The sequence below is a fragment of the Microsporum canis genome, genomic scaffold, assembly GCF_000151145.1.
Source record: "Microsporum canis CBS 113480 supercont1.2 genomic scaffold, whole genome shotgun sequence".
NCBI lineage: Eukaryota > Fungi > Ascomycota > Eurotiomycetes > Onygenales > Arthrodermataceae > Microsporum > Microsporum canis.
Genome location: NW_003299168.1, coordinates 2907330 through 2922274, shown reverse-complemented (window position 1 = coordinate 2922274; position 14945 = coordinate 2907330). Strand labels below are relative to the sequence as shown.

Sequence of the window (14945 nt, the reverse complement as noted above, 5' to 3'; positions counted from 1 at the left end):
ATGTTTTCAGGTTCGATTCGTCAAAAGATAGGGGAGAGTTCAAGACTCCAATCGGCATCGGCAAGGTCATCAGAGGTATGGAGAGACACCTGTAGACGCTGGCCGGGCTACCTCTAGTCCAGCACAGCAAACTCTCGCGATGTCCAGGTCCTAACCTCAGCCTTCTACTGCATAGGATGGGATGAAGGCGTGATGAACATGACAGTTGGCGAGAAGTGCATATTGACGATAAGCGGGTACGTATAACATGTATACTCTCCCTTTGTGACCACGTATATCAAGGCTAACAAGATGGGCGTATAGGGACTATGCATACGGTGACCGGTATAGCCTTTCATCTCTTTCTCCCTGCCCTTCTCGACTTCTTCTTACGTCTTGACTGCTCCTCCATTTATTTGTTGGCCCTCTCTGGCCGCCCGGCGAGAGATAAGTAAATAATAAAAAGAAAGGGCAGCAAGCGGAAGAAGACAGGACCCCGGGGTGCCCAACGTGACGAGTTACATGTCAGGCTGCGTGGCGTTGATAACAAACAATTCGCTGATGTCTGTGGATTTCTTTTAGTGGCTTCCCCGGACTAATACCACCGAACTCTACTCTTGTGTTGTAAGTTCATATCAAATATTTTCGGTGCCCCCTTTTTTTTTTTTCTCTCAACAGCATCAAGTCGAGAACGACGTCTATTTCCCCAATACGTTTGATCGTCTTTTGACCGACTATCTTCCGTCAATGCCCTGCCCCGGCTCCTTTTCCCCGTGTGCATCGCTTTTCTTACCGTATCGCACCCCCTCTATACCTGCAGGCTGCAGCCCTTGCTGGGCCTCTTCTGCACTTCGCATTGGACGAGAACGGCTATGCAGCAATAATTCCTACCCTTGCCTGTTCATTATTATGATGATTATTTTCAACCTTCTTGTCGTCTTCTCCATCGACATTTTTCATATACCACCCCGTTTCATTTGACGGAGAAATATAGATGGATCTCCCCGAACTAAACCCCCACCCTTCCGTCTTAATTCTTTCATGCATACATATATACTCTGTTCCTCGCCTCTTTTTTTGCAGTTCGTTTTGTTTTTCACTCCCTTGCATGTACAAAATACGCGCCTGTGCCACCCGTTTTCGAAGTGTTACCCTGACCCAACATTAGCTCAATGCCTATGCTTACGATCTTTTGTTACAGTGAAGTCGAACTTAAAGGCATCAGCAGACGAAGCTAGGCCAGTTGGCAGGCAGAGGGAGGATCTCGGAAAGGCAAGACTGCGTCCGCCGCATGGTCATCGCCGGCCAGACCGGATCTTCGACCTAATCCTCGCTTTGAAGCCTGTTACCCGCACTGTGCCTCGTCGTGTCCTCCTGCCCTTCTTCCCTCGCCCCTGGTCGTCTTCTTCCTTGGCCGTCTCATGGATATTTCTTTTCTTTTCTTTTCTTTTTTGTTTCCCGTTCTCTCTCATGCGGCCATGACTAGCCAATGCGTTATTTCTCCCTCGTCTTCCCCCTTTTCTTGCTCTTCCAAGCGAGTGGTTTGACTTTGTTGTTTTCTCTTTTCTCTTTACTATCGAGTTACCGCGTACTTTGATTCTCCCTTGTTGTTTGCCGTCTCCGACTCGGAAGAAAAAGCCATGTGTTTGACGAATTATCCTGTTCTTAATTGACGAATTAATGACCTCTTTTACTTTACCCGGAGCATTTCTACAACACACATGGAATGGGATATGCCTTGACCGCCCGATTCGGGCATATCTGCGAGTGGAGGTGGGTATTCTATCGGACAGTTGGTTGGCAATATACATCGATGAGTAGGGTTCCAACACATGTACACAGGCGGGCTATTCATAGAAAGGGTCAATCAAATCAAATGCAAGTCGGCCATAACCCGACTGATCTCCGGCATCTCCTCTGCAACCGCATAACAGGACGCAACATGTTCCCAAAACCGGTCTCTGGACCAGACGCACGACGCCCGGCGGTACAAGGCTCACATCTCGAAACCCTGCGCACACGGGCATGATGATCGATGCGCTCACTACAAGCTGCCCTGCTATACAGCTCACATCGAAACAGCACGTGGTGGATCCGTCTGATCTACCGATGCTGTCGTCGTCGTTCCATCAGACACCGACAGCGACGAAGCCACACAGCCTCTAGACGTAATGCACAGGTCATCAAGCATCGTCGAGTAATAATCCGACAACTCCTCCCACCATCCGGTAGAGGATAGCATGAAGGGGGTGAAGGGCTGTAACGGCGCATCACGCAGGAATTGCATCAGATATCCCTCCATCAGCGACGAGGCGTGCATTCCACCCTCAGCCTGGAGACGGTAGACTTCCTCCATCGATCCGTGGATAGATGTAGCGAGCCATCTTGCGCTTTGGACGGATGTGCATGCCTCCTTGCCACGAACTTGTAGTATCGGAATCTGGAGGAGGCTGGCGCTGGACGTAGAGTAGTCAAGGTCTAGCTTGAAGCACCGCCTTGCGAAGGGGAGGGGTATTATCCATAGCGCGGGGTTGATGCGCAGACAGCTGAAGCAGACGCGCTGACAGTCTAGCAGGAAGAAGTAGATTCCCGGTGCTGCATGGCAGGATGCGCATGTCCGGCTGCGCAGGGCAGCGTAGATGTCGATGCAGGCGTGGTACGGGAGCAGGTTGGTCTGGCTGAGCGCTTTCAGGGTCGAGGAGGCGTGGGCGAGCAGGAAGGCGAACGCTGGGAACGAGGTGATGGCTTCTCTGGCGCGGATGGAGGTGCGGGAGAGGCGTAGGAGCGAGAGAAGGTCGGCCTTTTCGCAGATGAGATGGAGGATCTCGAGAGGGAGGGACTCGAGGGACGAAGCAGATGCAGCTCTGTGTTTGATGTCTAGCCGGCGAGGAAGAAGAGACGGGACGACGGCCTCCTGCTCGACGAGATGTCCGTACGAGAGATGAGAGAGAAGACTCTCTCTGGTCCAGCCGGCCATTCTTGTTTTGTTTCGTATCTGAAGATGGATACAAGTTATACGACTTTATATGCCTGATCCCGGCCTCGACTCAGCCTCATCTACCCATCTGGATGTTTACTCCAAGGCTCAGAGGTAAGGAAATACGTGAGTGCATGTTTTGTGCCTGTACATACATAGCCATAAATAGGTACAAAAAAAGGGGGGGAAAGAGAAAGTAAAAGAATAAAAGGGGGTGCCAGTGTAGACGGCAAGAAGGTATCCAGAAGTGATAGAAAAAAAAAAGTAGTAAGATGGCTAAGTTAATATTTATATAATAAAGAGACTAAAGGGGGAGGGATAGAAGGTAAGTAAACGGCAGATTTGAGAGATGAGAAACATACGAAACGGAGCAGGGAAAAGGGGGGGGAGGAAGGGAAGTACCGAGCTGGTTTGCAGTGCTGTCTGCGTCTTTTTTTTGGGTCAGTGAATGTGTTGATACATAGAAAACAAGGACGGTTTTGGCTAACCAGAGGTAGTTGTAGGGAGATATGGGACGGGGATGGATGAGATGGGTAGGGAGATGCCGCATGTTCCAGCTGTCTATGAAGAAAAGAAAATACGTCAACACATAAAACAAGTGTGTGTGTGTGTGTGTGGATGGATTAAGAGGAATCCCATGCATAGATGGCTTCCTGTGGCCCCTCGGGGGAAAGGAAGAAGAGACGGGTCTAGTTCCAGCCGAGAGAGTTCTCAGTCATGACAGGGGCACTGATCTGTGCTGTGCGGCCGCTGCCGGCTCTCGAGTATCGTTCGTTCATGCTCGAGGCGCCAAACGGACTGCCGGCACGGTGGTCGTCGTGGTATGGAGCCGGGGTGCCCACGCCGCTGGTGAGAGAGTCAGATCGGCGATGGAGGTTGCGCTTCTTTCTGTATCTGCGAGCAACGAAGAACATGGCTGCTCCGTACAGGGCGGCACCGCCAACGACGCCGAGGCCGATGCCGACCGAGCTGGGTCTGATGCCCGACGATCCGGCCGAGCCACCTGGACCTTTGCCCTTGTTCTCTCCGTCGGATCCAGAGCCATCGTCGCCGCCACCGCCTGAACCAGGGGCGCCGGACGGGTAGCCTGGGCCGCCGGGGTTGGGGATAGTTCCGCCGCCTGGAAGCAAGGGGATGGTGGGATCGAGCATGGCCAGGATGGTGTGGACAGAGGTGTCTGGGTTAGAGTACAGTCTGGAGGTGAAGGTGGTCAGGCTGGAAGAGAGCAGCGCGAGGAGGTCCTTGGGGATGTAGATGAGCACGACGGCGGTGGTGTAGCCCTTTTTGGTACCGGGGTCGTATGGGCTGATGCCGGCGATGGGAGTGGAAGACATATCCACCTCGATGCCGTAGGCCACGCCTGGGGGCACAAACTTGAGGACTTGGGCGACAGCGTCGGTGTTTACGGCGAGGAACTCGTAGGAAAGCGAGGCGTTGAAGCCAAGCTGGATGAGGATGGAATTTGGCGGCGGCGCCTGAGCGTTGGGGGGAGAGATCATATGCGGAAGCGGCTTGGGGGACTGGGTTGCGGTGGTCGATGTAGTGGTGGTGGAGGTCTGGACGATGATGGAGGTGGGCACGGAGAGAGTGGTCTCGGTGTTGGTGGAGAGGGGGACGCTGGTGCTGGGCGTGGTGGGCGTTGGTGCTGGCGTTGGGGTGGTGGTGACGGTCGTCATGGTAGAAGGCCTGGTGCTGCTGCTCCCCGAGACGGTCTCGGAGGTCTCTGAGGCTGTATTGGACGAGGTAGCCGACCCGGTGGATTGGGGAGACGTGTAGGTGCTGGGCGTGGTGCCTGTACTGGTGGGAGTGACGGCGGTACCGCTGATGACGGTCGAGGAAGGGAAGACGCCGGACGTGCTCGACGTGGGCGCGGTGCCGGTGGAAGACGCTGTGCCAGTTGGGATGGAGAGAGACGGGAAGGTCACCGAGGTTGGCATTGAGGTGTCTGTTCCGGTAGAGGTGCCGGTCTCGGTGCCGGAAGTTCCAGTCATAGTGCCCGTGGCAGTTCCAGAGGTCTCGGTTCCGGTGGGAGTGGCGGTTCCGCTGCCAGGGCCGGTGATGGTGGCAGGATTTCCGGAGGTCGAGTAGGTAGGGAAGTCGGTGGTGTTTGAGCCGCCAGTCGGGAGAGTGATTGGGAGGGAGATGGAGATTGGGAGGGAGGCAGAGTCAGTGGGGGATGTCGAGCCGGTTGGAACGGACGCAGAGCCGGAAGTGGTGCCAGTTGGTACGGAGGCAGAAGTTGAGCCAGACGAGCCAGACGAGCCGGAGGTGGTACCAGACGAGATTGGGATCAGGGTTGGCAGCAGAGTAGGGATGATACCGGTGCCGCTGGAGGAATCTGTGGGAGCAGGACTGGTGCCGGTGCCGCCTCCAGGGTACGTGATGCCCTCGGATGGGGAGGTAGTAGGGATGCTAGGCAATACGGGCGACCCTGTAGTAGACTCACCAGGCGTGGTAGGCTGGGTTCCTGGCTGGGTGGCAGACCCGGACTGACTGGTAGGTTGAGTTCCGGGTTGAGTTCCGGGTTGAGTTCCGGGTTGAGTTCCAGGTTGAGTTCCGGGCTGGGTAGGCTCACTGGTAGGTTGAGTATGCTCAGGGGCAGAGCTTGACTGCGGAGGCAACAAGGTGGGCAGCTGGATCAAGGTGCTGGAGTCTCCAGTGGCCGGGCCGGTGTGGCTGACGCCTTCAGAGGGAGACATGCTGGGCATCGAGGGCATGGTAGGCGCCGTTGGAGGCGTATACACGGTCGTTGGCTCCGCTGGAGGCACCGTAGGGGTCTCAGGGGCCGTCTCAGCGGGCTTGGAGGAGCCCGGCAGGATGGGCGACAGTATAGAACTAAGCGGAGGGACCGGTCCATTGCTGGGCTCATTGCTTCCGCTGCTTGGAGGGACTGAAGTGGCCGAAGTGGCCGAAGTGACTGGCGTGCCTGGAGTTCCTGGAGTTCCTGGAGTGCTTGGCTGTGTACCTGGCTGTGTGCCTGGTTCAGTGACTTTTGGTTCAGTGGCCGTTGGAGCGGTTGGAGAGGTTGGCTCAGGGACCGTTGGAGTAGGGACCGTTGGCTCACTGGGCTCACTTGGTGCAGTTGGTGCAGTCGGTCCGGTTGGTTCAGGTCCCGTTGGCCCAGTCGGTTCGGTGGCCGTCGGTTCAGTGGCCGTTGGAGCACTCTGACTGGCGCTCTGGCTGGCACTCTGGCTGGTGATGGAGGTAGAAGTGGTGACATCCCCCGTCGGCTGCATGACGGCGTCGTAGGCGTACGACGGCTCTCCGCTCAGGGTGACGAGGCTTCCGTCCGCCTTCATCTGGACCGTCACCGGCACGACGACGACCTCGCGCCTGTCCATGTCCTGCTGGTGTCGCTCTCTCCCTCCGGCCCATGGGGTGCGGTCGAGGTCTCTCCTGACCAGGCGAGGGAAGTGGAACTGCGGCCTGTTGGCGGCGGGCAGGTCGCCCAGCGCCTCCACGGCCACGGCCGCCAGGAGGGCGAGACACAGGCGCATCCTCTTCGTGTCTTCCTACTAACTGTCTCTCTCTTGGTTCTCTTAACTGTCTCTCTCTTGGCTCTCTTAACTGTCCGTCTCTCGTGTGGTTCTCTTTTGGCTGTCCTGTTAACTGTCCTGTCGTATAGGCTGTTCCCCGTATGACTTCTCGGTAAAGAGCGTGGTGACGACGTCCGTAAAGAGTGAAGACTCGCTGTCCGCTAGATCATGAAGACGACTTGACGGTGTCAGTATCAATATAACGATGGTAATATGATGGTGGGAGGCCAGGCTGAGCAGGCTGAGTCGACCCCTGACGAGCAAAACGACGAGAAGTAGCGAAGAGACGAAAACAACGACGACGAGAACAGAAAAGAGACGAAGACGAGAAGCAGCAGAAGAGTAAAAGGGATAAGACAGCAGCCTCCTTGTCCTCGTCCTTGTAGCAGAAGATGCAGGAGATGCGCGCTTACTTTGCGACCGTCCCGTCTTTGTCAGTGACTTGACAGCGAGCAGGAAAAAAGAGCGTGGGCGTCCGCAGACAAACGAGGGTAGAGAGAAGTCGATAGAGGACGAAGACGAGAAGACGAGAAGACGAAGAGTGACAGCGAGCAGAAGTAGACGGAGAAGAGAAGAAGATCGAGTGTTAGGCTGTCAGAAAGACTTCTTAGTGCGACCGCGCCGGCGCTTGACAGAGCAAAGCCAAGTTTGGGTCCGAAGAAGCAAAAAAAAAGACAAAGAGTAAGAAACAAAAGAAGAGGAAGAAGAAGAAAAAGAGAGAGAGAGGGGACGGGATATCCTTGACCCTGTTCAAAGAGAAAAGTCTTCCCTTATTACTATTATTATTATTACTTGTTATGTTGGCTGTTGGTGTTAAATACGAAGAAGACGGAGAAAAAAGAGTGAGACCCCTGGAAGAAGAAAAGGCTTCGACCCCTGCGCTACTATTTTAGTGGCCCCCGCAGGCGTGGCAGTTATCTCGGTTGGAATGGGTAGAGTAGGAGGAGGTAGAGATGGTAGATGGTAGATGAAGATGGTAGATGGTAGATGAAGATGGTAGATGGTAGATGGTAGATGGTAGATGGTAGATGAAGATGGTAGATGGTAGATGGTAGATGAAGATGGTAGAGAGAAGATGGTGGTAGATGAAGACGGTGGTAGAGATGCGAGCCCCTGATGTACGATGAGGATGCACTCGGCAGTGCAAGCACATGCATAGTGCATACACGGTGGGACTGCTACGGGCTGGCGAGGTGGTTGTACCAGAAGCGGAGGCCCTCGATCCCCTGCTCGCGACACAGCAGGCCTCGCTCCTCTGCCATCTCCAGCTCCTCGCCAGCCACCCCGACGCTCCAGCCAAAGCGTCGACCGGTCTCCTGCGCCGTCACCCCCCGTCCATGCAGTCGCCAGTCCCAGGTCACCTCCGCAGACGTCGAGGTCGACGTCGGGGCAGGAGGCAGCCGGTGCATCTCGTCGAACCACTCCCGTAGCTGGCGCAGGGTCTGCTCGTCCGTCCAGTCGGCACGCTGCACGACCAGCAGCCCGCTCTTGAAACGGCGCAGGCGGACGGGCAGGCGGAGGCGCTCCCACTGCTCGGCCGCGGCGTGGAAGTCTCGGGGGCTGACCAGCTCGACCCCGTTGCGAGCCCGGTTGAAGGCCGCCCACAGGTCGATCAGGCTCATGATGCCCCCCGCCTGCGCCAGTATCGTCTGTCTCTCGTCCGTCAGGTACTCCGCCAGGTTGCGGGACAGCTCCGTCACGTACAGGCTGGCCGACGTCGACGACGACGACGACGAGCCCATCACCTCCTTGGTCGTCATCATCCCCAGCGCTGCTGCAGACTGTGAGACCTCCTCCGTCACACTCGACTCGCGCGAAAAGGTCTCGGCCAGCGCCACAACCTCCCGTGCAGACGCCATCAGGGCCTCCAGGTCCTCAAACGCTCCCCCGATCACCGCCTCGTTGTTCCTGCGTGTCTCCAGTCCCCGGCGTTCCAGGCCCGCTATTCCACCGGTAGTACCGGCAGTACCAGCAGTACCAGCAGTACCGGTGTTGCCGGTAGCAGTAGCAGCATCAGCAGTAGTTGGCACTGGAGGAGCGTCCTGTAGGATCCACTTCCGCTGTACCAGTGCCCCCTTCAGTCGCTCGTGGAACACCCTCTCCCCGCCCGCCCGAAAGGACAGCTTGACGCAGTCGTTGATCTCCCTGCTCTCCAGCCTGGAGGTCGACGGTGCAAAGGGTGCGGGGGAGTCTGTCCGCCCCGGAGACAGCGTTGCACCGCACATCTCACACGCCTGTAGCGACGGATGGTTGACAAACGTACACCTCGGACAGATGTTGCCTGTCGGCGTAGGTGTCGACGTGGGCGTAGAGGCCGAGCTGCTGGTCGACGCTGAGATGGCCGCCTTGAGCAGGGTGGTCAGCGGCGGTTTGATGCCACAGGCCAGACACGGAGGGATGGCCGTCGACGCAGCCACGGCCGGGTCAAAGTTGGACGGCACCGGGTTGGAGAACGAGCAGATGGGACACACCCAGGTCGCCGTCCGCGCCTCGCTCTTTACGATGCTGGCCGGCGCACTCGTCTGCGTTCCCCGTCTCCGGGGCAGGATACTGATCTTTGGCGACGACCTCAGAAATCTCGCCTATTTTCTTAGCCATGCTCCTCTCTCTCTCTCTCTATATATAGGTATATAGGAGGTATTACCTGAAACTCGATGCGGTCTACATCTTTCAAGTCGAGGGCCACCGACCACTTCCGGGGCTCTTCCAGGTCGACATAGCAGATCCGGTGGGACGTCAGGTAGGCATGGCCACACTGGTAGTTTGGAATCTTGTACTTTCTACCCAGGTTAGTCTCGTAGCCGGCCGGTCATGTAGATAGAATGTAGGCATGGCATACCCCTCGTAGAGCCCGACGGCGTCCTGGACGAAGAGCAGCGTCTCATCTGGCAGCAGCGACGGCCGGAGTGCGGTGGTCAGGTCAACGGCTTGGAAGAACATCGAGCACCATCTTCTCTATCTATTTAATATAGTAGAAGCAGCAGAAGCAGAAGAAAAAGCCGGCGTTGGTGTTTTTGGCACTTTTTTATATATACAAAAAGATGAAGTCATGGAAAAAGGACGCTAGGCCCAAAACGGAAGCGAAACCACATTCGCTCTTTTTCTTCTTCTTCGACTTCGACTTCGACTTCGACTTCTTCATCTCATCAACTCCATATTATAGTAGACACGATGAACACGGCAGCCTCATGGCGAGCGTCCGCTAGTGGTGAGTGGGACGGGTTCGCTGGTTTGTGGCTTCTGCTGATTCCTGTGATAGCAACGACGACTACAACTGCAACAACAGCATACACTCCGGTCCAGGCGCGTCGGACTCTGGCTCGAAACTCATCTTCTCAAGCAGCTCCGTCGTCTACTACGGCTGGCACTGCTGCTGCCGCTGCCGGGACTCCGACAGAGATGCGGAAACGGGTAGAGTGGCCGCCTGCGGTGCGAGACTACGTCCAGCGAAGCTTCGTCCCCGAACAGCAGATACCCGGCATCACTCGAGCGGACATGGAGGCCAAACTGAAGCAGGTCATCACCGGAGCCGCCGAAACTAACCACCTGGGAGCCATCGACTGGGCCAGCCTCCCCTTGCCCCAGCAGATGATCCAGAACGAACGCAACACCGCTCTCCTCTCCATCAGCAAGACCTCACCCAAGAGAAAGTCCACCGACATCAGCACAGAGTATGCTACAACGGCGGCAACAAACCGAACATATGAAGAAACCCCACCATGGAGATCGAACGGAGCGAATGGATCAGAGGACAAAAGAAGACGACTGGAGAACGATAGCAAGATATCAAGCAGTAAGTTTAACCATAATCTGGAGAGCAGGAAACGACGGTTTGAGAGCACGTCTTCCCCCACCAAGGTCAAGTCCCCCTCAGCGTACAACGTCACCCCCCATCACGACCCGTCAGAAGGGCCGATAGTCGGCCGCAGCACGGCGCTGGAGAAGCGGTACCTGCGACTGACGGCAGCACCCAACCCGGACAACGTGCGGCCGCTGCCGGTGCTGCGTAAGAGCCTGGACTTGCTGAAGAAGCGGTGGAAGCAGGAGAACAACTACGGCTACATCTGCGACCAGTTCAAGTCGATGCGGCAGGACCTGACCGTGCAGCACATCAAGAACGACTTTACGGTGCTGGTGTACGAGATCCACGCACGCATCGCACTCGAGAAGGGGGACCTCGGTGAGTATAACCAGTGCCAGACGCAGCTGCAGGGCCTCTACGCGCTCAACCTGGGCGGCCATCCGATGGAGTTTAAAGCGTATCGTATTCTCTATTTCATCTACACCCGCAACCAGACAGCCATCAACAGCGCCCTGTCAGATCTAACCCCCGCAGAAAAAGCTGACCCGGCCGTCAGCCACGCACTGGCGGTGCGCTCTGCCCTCGCCCTCGGAAACTACCATCGCTTCTTCCAGCTCTACCTCGACACCCCGAACATGGGCGCCTATCTCATGGACATGTTCGTCGACCGCGAGCGTCTCTCCGCCCTCGCCTGCATCTGTAAAGCGTGCGTCCTTCTCTCTTCCATCTTATCTCCCGTTTTTTTTTTTAATATACTAACAAAAACAGATATAAACCTGAGGTGAATATAAGATTTATTACGGAGGAGCTGGGCTTCGAGTCGGACGAGCAGAGCGCACGCTTCGTGCTGGACCATGTCCCCGAGCATCTGCTGCAGGAAAAGGCAGACGGCGTGAAGCTACTGACGGGCAAGTGTGGTGCCGCCTTTGAGCAGGCCAAGCTCGCTGCCCACAGAGTCATCGACATCAAGGGGCAGATATAGCCCAACTCTCCATCTCTACCTCCATCTTTTCTCCATCTACCATCTTCTTCTCCTTCTCCTCCTTCTACCACCGCATCACCCAGTCGACAACCTTGCTACATCTCTTCCCTTTTCATCCCTTTCATCAACTTGACCTTCTCTGCATCGACCTTTTTTTGCTTCTACTTCTTGGAATAGGCGGGCGTTGGGCGGACCGAGTATCGTCATGAAACAGAAGAAGAAAAGAAGGAAGCAAAGAAGAAACGTCTCAATGCGAGTCAAGAGCGGACTTCTTTGCTTTTTCTTCGTTTCTTCTTCGTCTTCTACTTCTGCAAGTCTGCCTTCTCAGGGGCTTCTGTTTCTACGGGCGTCTAGTTATCTTCCATAGCTCTGCATAGCCCTGTATCTACGTAGTCTATACTTCTATCTACGTCTATATCAACTTCTACTTCTATATCAACTTCTACTTCTATATCGTCTACCAACTTTTACTACATCTACATCTACTATGCTTGCTTTTTCCCAGCCTCACAACGGCGGCCTTTTGGTCTCTCTGGCCTCGTGCAGACGTTGACCTATTTCTCTTCATCTACTCATCTAATACATCTTCGTCTCCATCTACTTCTACTTCTGCGGCTTCATCTGCCCATCCCTGCCTATAAGACGAGGATAAACCGATCGTATCAACGCCCCCGCGATCGACTCTAACAAGCTGTTTCTACTCCTTACCCGCTCCTGGTCGTCTTCTCCCTGACCTCTGGAGCTGTCTAGCTGTCTGTCCGTCCGTCTGGCTGTCTAGACTGCCTCTACTGCGGCCGCTTGTCCGTCCTCGAAACGCTCATCGTTACAGGTCAAACGGCCAAGCAGGTCTTCTTTCTACCATCTTCATCGTCTTCTCCTCTGCCTGACCGTCTTCTTCCCTTTGTCTTCTGCTAAAAAGTCTTCTACTGTCTATACGAAGCGCCTTTTCTCCGGCTTCTTCCCTGCGCCGTCTTTCTTTTTTTTTCCCCCTTCTTAGCTGAAGGACTCGCCACTCGTCCTCTTCTCCTACAAGCCATCTCCTTTTAACAACGAGCACAGGAAGCAGCCTGCAGTCGAGGACATCGTTATGAAGGTGAGCCGTCTACCGTCTCTTTACTACGGTCTACGTCTACTAACACCGTCAGGCCATCAGGCGCTCGCTCAAGGGCGAGAAGGAAAAGTCGCAGCACGTCTCTATCACGCCCAAGTCTGCCCTCGCCATCTTGCCGCCCAAGAAGGTCTGTCCTCTTTTCTTTTCTTCTTCTTTTTTTTTTGATATTTGCTTCTTCTTGCTTCATCTTGCTTCATCTTGCTTCTTATCGCCCCCCCCCCCCCCTGGTTCAATGAGTGGGCTTTTTTTCCCTCCTCTAGCATAGGCGCGCCCACTTCAGACCAAACTCGCTAACGAACATACGACCGGCAACAACAGGTCATAAAAGCGCTGTATGACTACCAGCCATCGCCAGATAACAGAGAGGAACTCGCCTTCAGCAAGGGAGACTTCTTCCACGTCATCAGCAGGGAAGACGACCTCAGCTGGTACGAGGCCTGCAACCCGCTCTTCCCCAACGCCCGCGGCCTCGTCCCCGTCGCCTTCTTCGAGGTCATAGGCAAGAACCAGCGAGACAGCGGCGACTCCGTGCATGCGCCGGTAGATCTTCAGCAGCAGCAGCAGCAGCATCACCACCACCAACCCAGGCTAGCTCACGACTCCGGCTTCTCCGACAGCAGCAATAACAACAAGACAGAGGAAAAGGCGTCACACTTCAGGATGTCGTCTCTAGGCAAAGCCGGTGCGGCGGCTATGGTCTACGGCATCGTTATGTACGACTTCAACGCAGAACGGCCGGACGAGCTGGATGCAAAGGCAGGCGAGGCCATCATCGTCATCGCCCAGTCCAACCCGGAGTGGTTCGTCGCGAAGCCCATCGGTCGACTCGGTGGGCCCGGCCTCATCCCCGTCTCGTTTATCGAGATCAGAGACATGTCCACCGGCAAGTCGGCTGCGGACCCTCTCGAGGCCGTCCGCCGCGCTGGCGTGCCCCGTGTCGAGGAGTGGAAGAAGATGACCGCAGAGTACAAGAATTCTTCCATCTCGCTGGGCAAGTTCGAGAACGGGGCCCAGCAGGCCGCCGCCGAGCTCGAGCGCATGAACCTCAATTCTCGCTCCAATGTTAGTTCTCTGTCTACACATACTACTAAATACCTGCGTATATACAGTATACTAACCATATAGGTCCATCAACGAAACCCAAGCAAGGGATACCCACAGCAGCAACATCAACAACAGCAGCACTACCAAGTACCCATACCCGTCCAGGCCTCGATCCCCCGGTACTGCTTCGACAATGACAAGTACTGGTACATAGTCGAAGTTCAGATGGAAGACGGCAGATGGTGGGAGCTTTCTCGGTATTACCACGACTTCTACGACTTCCAGATTGCCCTGCTCTCCAAGTTCGAGGAAGAGGCCGGCAACAGAGGCGGCCAGCGTACTCTCCCCTTCATGCCCGGACCCGTTACCCAGGTCACCAACGCCATCTCAAACAGCCGCCGTCAGAGCCTCGACGAGTACGTAAAGCAGCTCCTCGCCATGCCGCCGCACATCTCGCGCTGCCAACTCGTCCGCCAGCTCTTCGCGCCCAGGCCAGGTGACTTTGAGATCGATCCCACAGTCATGTCAGATGACTACCGCCTCTCTACCGGCTCCCAGCAGTCCTCCGGCCACAACCCGTCGCGAACCGCTTCCCGACAGTCCTCTCAGGGCCAGATGAACGCCGCCAGCCAAGGCTACCACCCTTCCCAACGCCCTACCCACCAACGCAACCAGGGTTCCATCTCCCATCAGCCTCAGCAGCTCCTGCAGCAGCAGCAGCAGCAGCAGCAGCCTCCACCCATGTCTCGCCAGGGAAGCTCGTTCAACAGCAACAGTAACCAGATGCCCTCCCAGAACCCAGGCGCAATAAAGATCAAGGTCTTCTTCCAGGACGACATCATCGTCATCCGTGTGCCAGACGACATCAGTCTACGACAGCTGATCGACAAGCTCAGAGACCGCCTCAAGGTCGACGCCATGGTAGTCCGCTACAAGGACGAGCCCTCAAACTCCTTTGTCGAACTGCTCAACGACGCAGACCTCGAAACCGCCATCCGTCGAAACGCCAAACTCATGCTCTACGTCAGCACTGTGTAGTCTTTGGCCTCGTTCACTCTCGTTCATTCTCTCACTTCTGTTACGTACTGCTATGGTTCTTGCTTTTGCTTCGTCTCCTACGTTTGCATTTTATTATTTATATCCTGGTTTCTCCCTTTATATCATACCCTTTTTCCTACGGCGTTCATCTATATTCTCCCATCTACGGATACACCTTTTCTGTCAGCATATACCTGTCATCTATCGACTCCCCTTGTTTAACGTGAATTCCCCATGGCTCATGCAATGTTTTAGAATCCCCTATGTCTATGTTTTACGTTCTCTCTTATATCCTTTTCCCTATGTCATCTTCTCGCAACCGTTAGGGTCTTCGTTTCGTCTTGCTTTTAATGACCCCATTTTTCAATCTACTTCTTCTAACATCTTTGTATTCTGAAGTATTCGTGGGAGGGGGAAAAGTTTCTCATTGACAGTCATGAATTGCATGTGTATTCTCTATCCGTTCATCATTAGAA

General features: G+C 55.2%; 5 protein-coding genes across 5 annotated transcripts; 2 read left to right on the top strand and 3 right to left on the bottom strand.

The window, feature by feature from the left end:
- Positions 1-2047: 2047 nt before the first annotated feature.
- MCYG_02558 (conserved hypothetical protein) lies at positions 2048-2956 on the bottom strand (the record flags this gene model as incomplete). The annotated part of the gene is made up of 1 exon (XM_002849578.1): positions 2048-2956. One exon carries the CDS (start codon positions 2954-2956, stop codon positions 2048-2050), a length of 909 nt encoding a protein of 302 aa, XP_002849624.1.
- Positions 2957-3645: 689 nt separating this feature from the next.
- MCYG_02557 (basic proline-rich protein) lies at positions 3646-6453 on the bottom strand (the record flags this gene model as incomplete). The annotated part of the gene is made up of 1 exon (XM_002849577.1): positions 3646-6453. One exon carries the CDS (start codon positions 6451-6453, stop codon positions 3646-3648), a length of 2808 nt encoding a protein of 935 aa, XP_002849623.1.
- Positions 6454-7406: 953 nt separating this feature from the next.
- MCYG_02556 (vacuolar protein-sorting-associated protein 36) lies at positions 7407-9432 on the bottom strand (the record flags this gene model as incomplete). The annotated part of the gene is made up of 5 exons (XM_002849576.1): positions 7407-7605; positions 7696-8683; positions 8756-9042; positions 9183-9272; positions 9332-9432. 5 exons carry the CDS (start codon positions 9430-9432, stop codon positions 7407-7409), a joined length of 1665 nt encoding a protein of 554 aa, XP_002849622.1.
- A 231-nt stretch (positions 9433-9663) lies between these two features.
- On the top strand, positions 9664-11276 carry MCYG_02555 (SAC3/GANP domain-containing protein; the record flags this gene model as incomplete). The annotated part of the gene is made up of 3 exons (XM_002849575.1): positions 9664-9700; positions 9752-11000; positions 11063-11276. The coding sequence occupies 3 exons, from the start codon at positions 9664-9666 to the stop codon at positions 11274-11276; spliced, it is 1500 nt and encodes a 499-aa protein (XP_002849621.1).
- Positions 11277-12363: 1087 nt separating this feature from the next.
- MCYG_02554 (MAP kinase activator) lies at positions 12364-14469 on the top strand (the record flags this gene model as incomplete). Its single annotated transcript, XM_002849574.1, has 4 exons — positions 12364-12383; positions 12430-12514; positions 12706-13449; positions 13513-14469. 4 exons carry the CDS (start codon positions 12364-12366, stop codon positions 14467-14469), a joined length of 1806 nt encoding a protein of 601 aa, XP_002849620.1.
- Between the last annotated feature and the right edge of the window lie 476 nt (positions 14470-14945).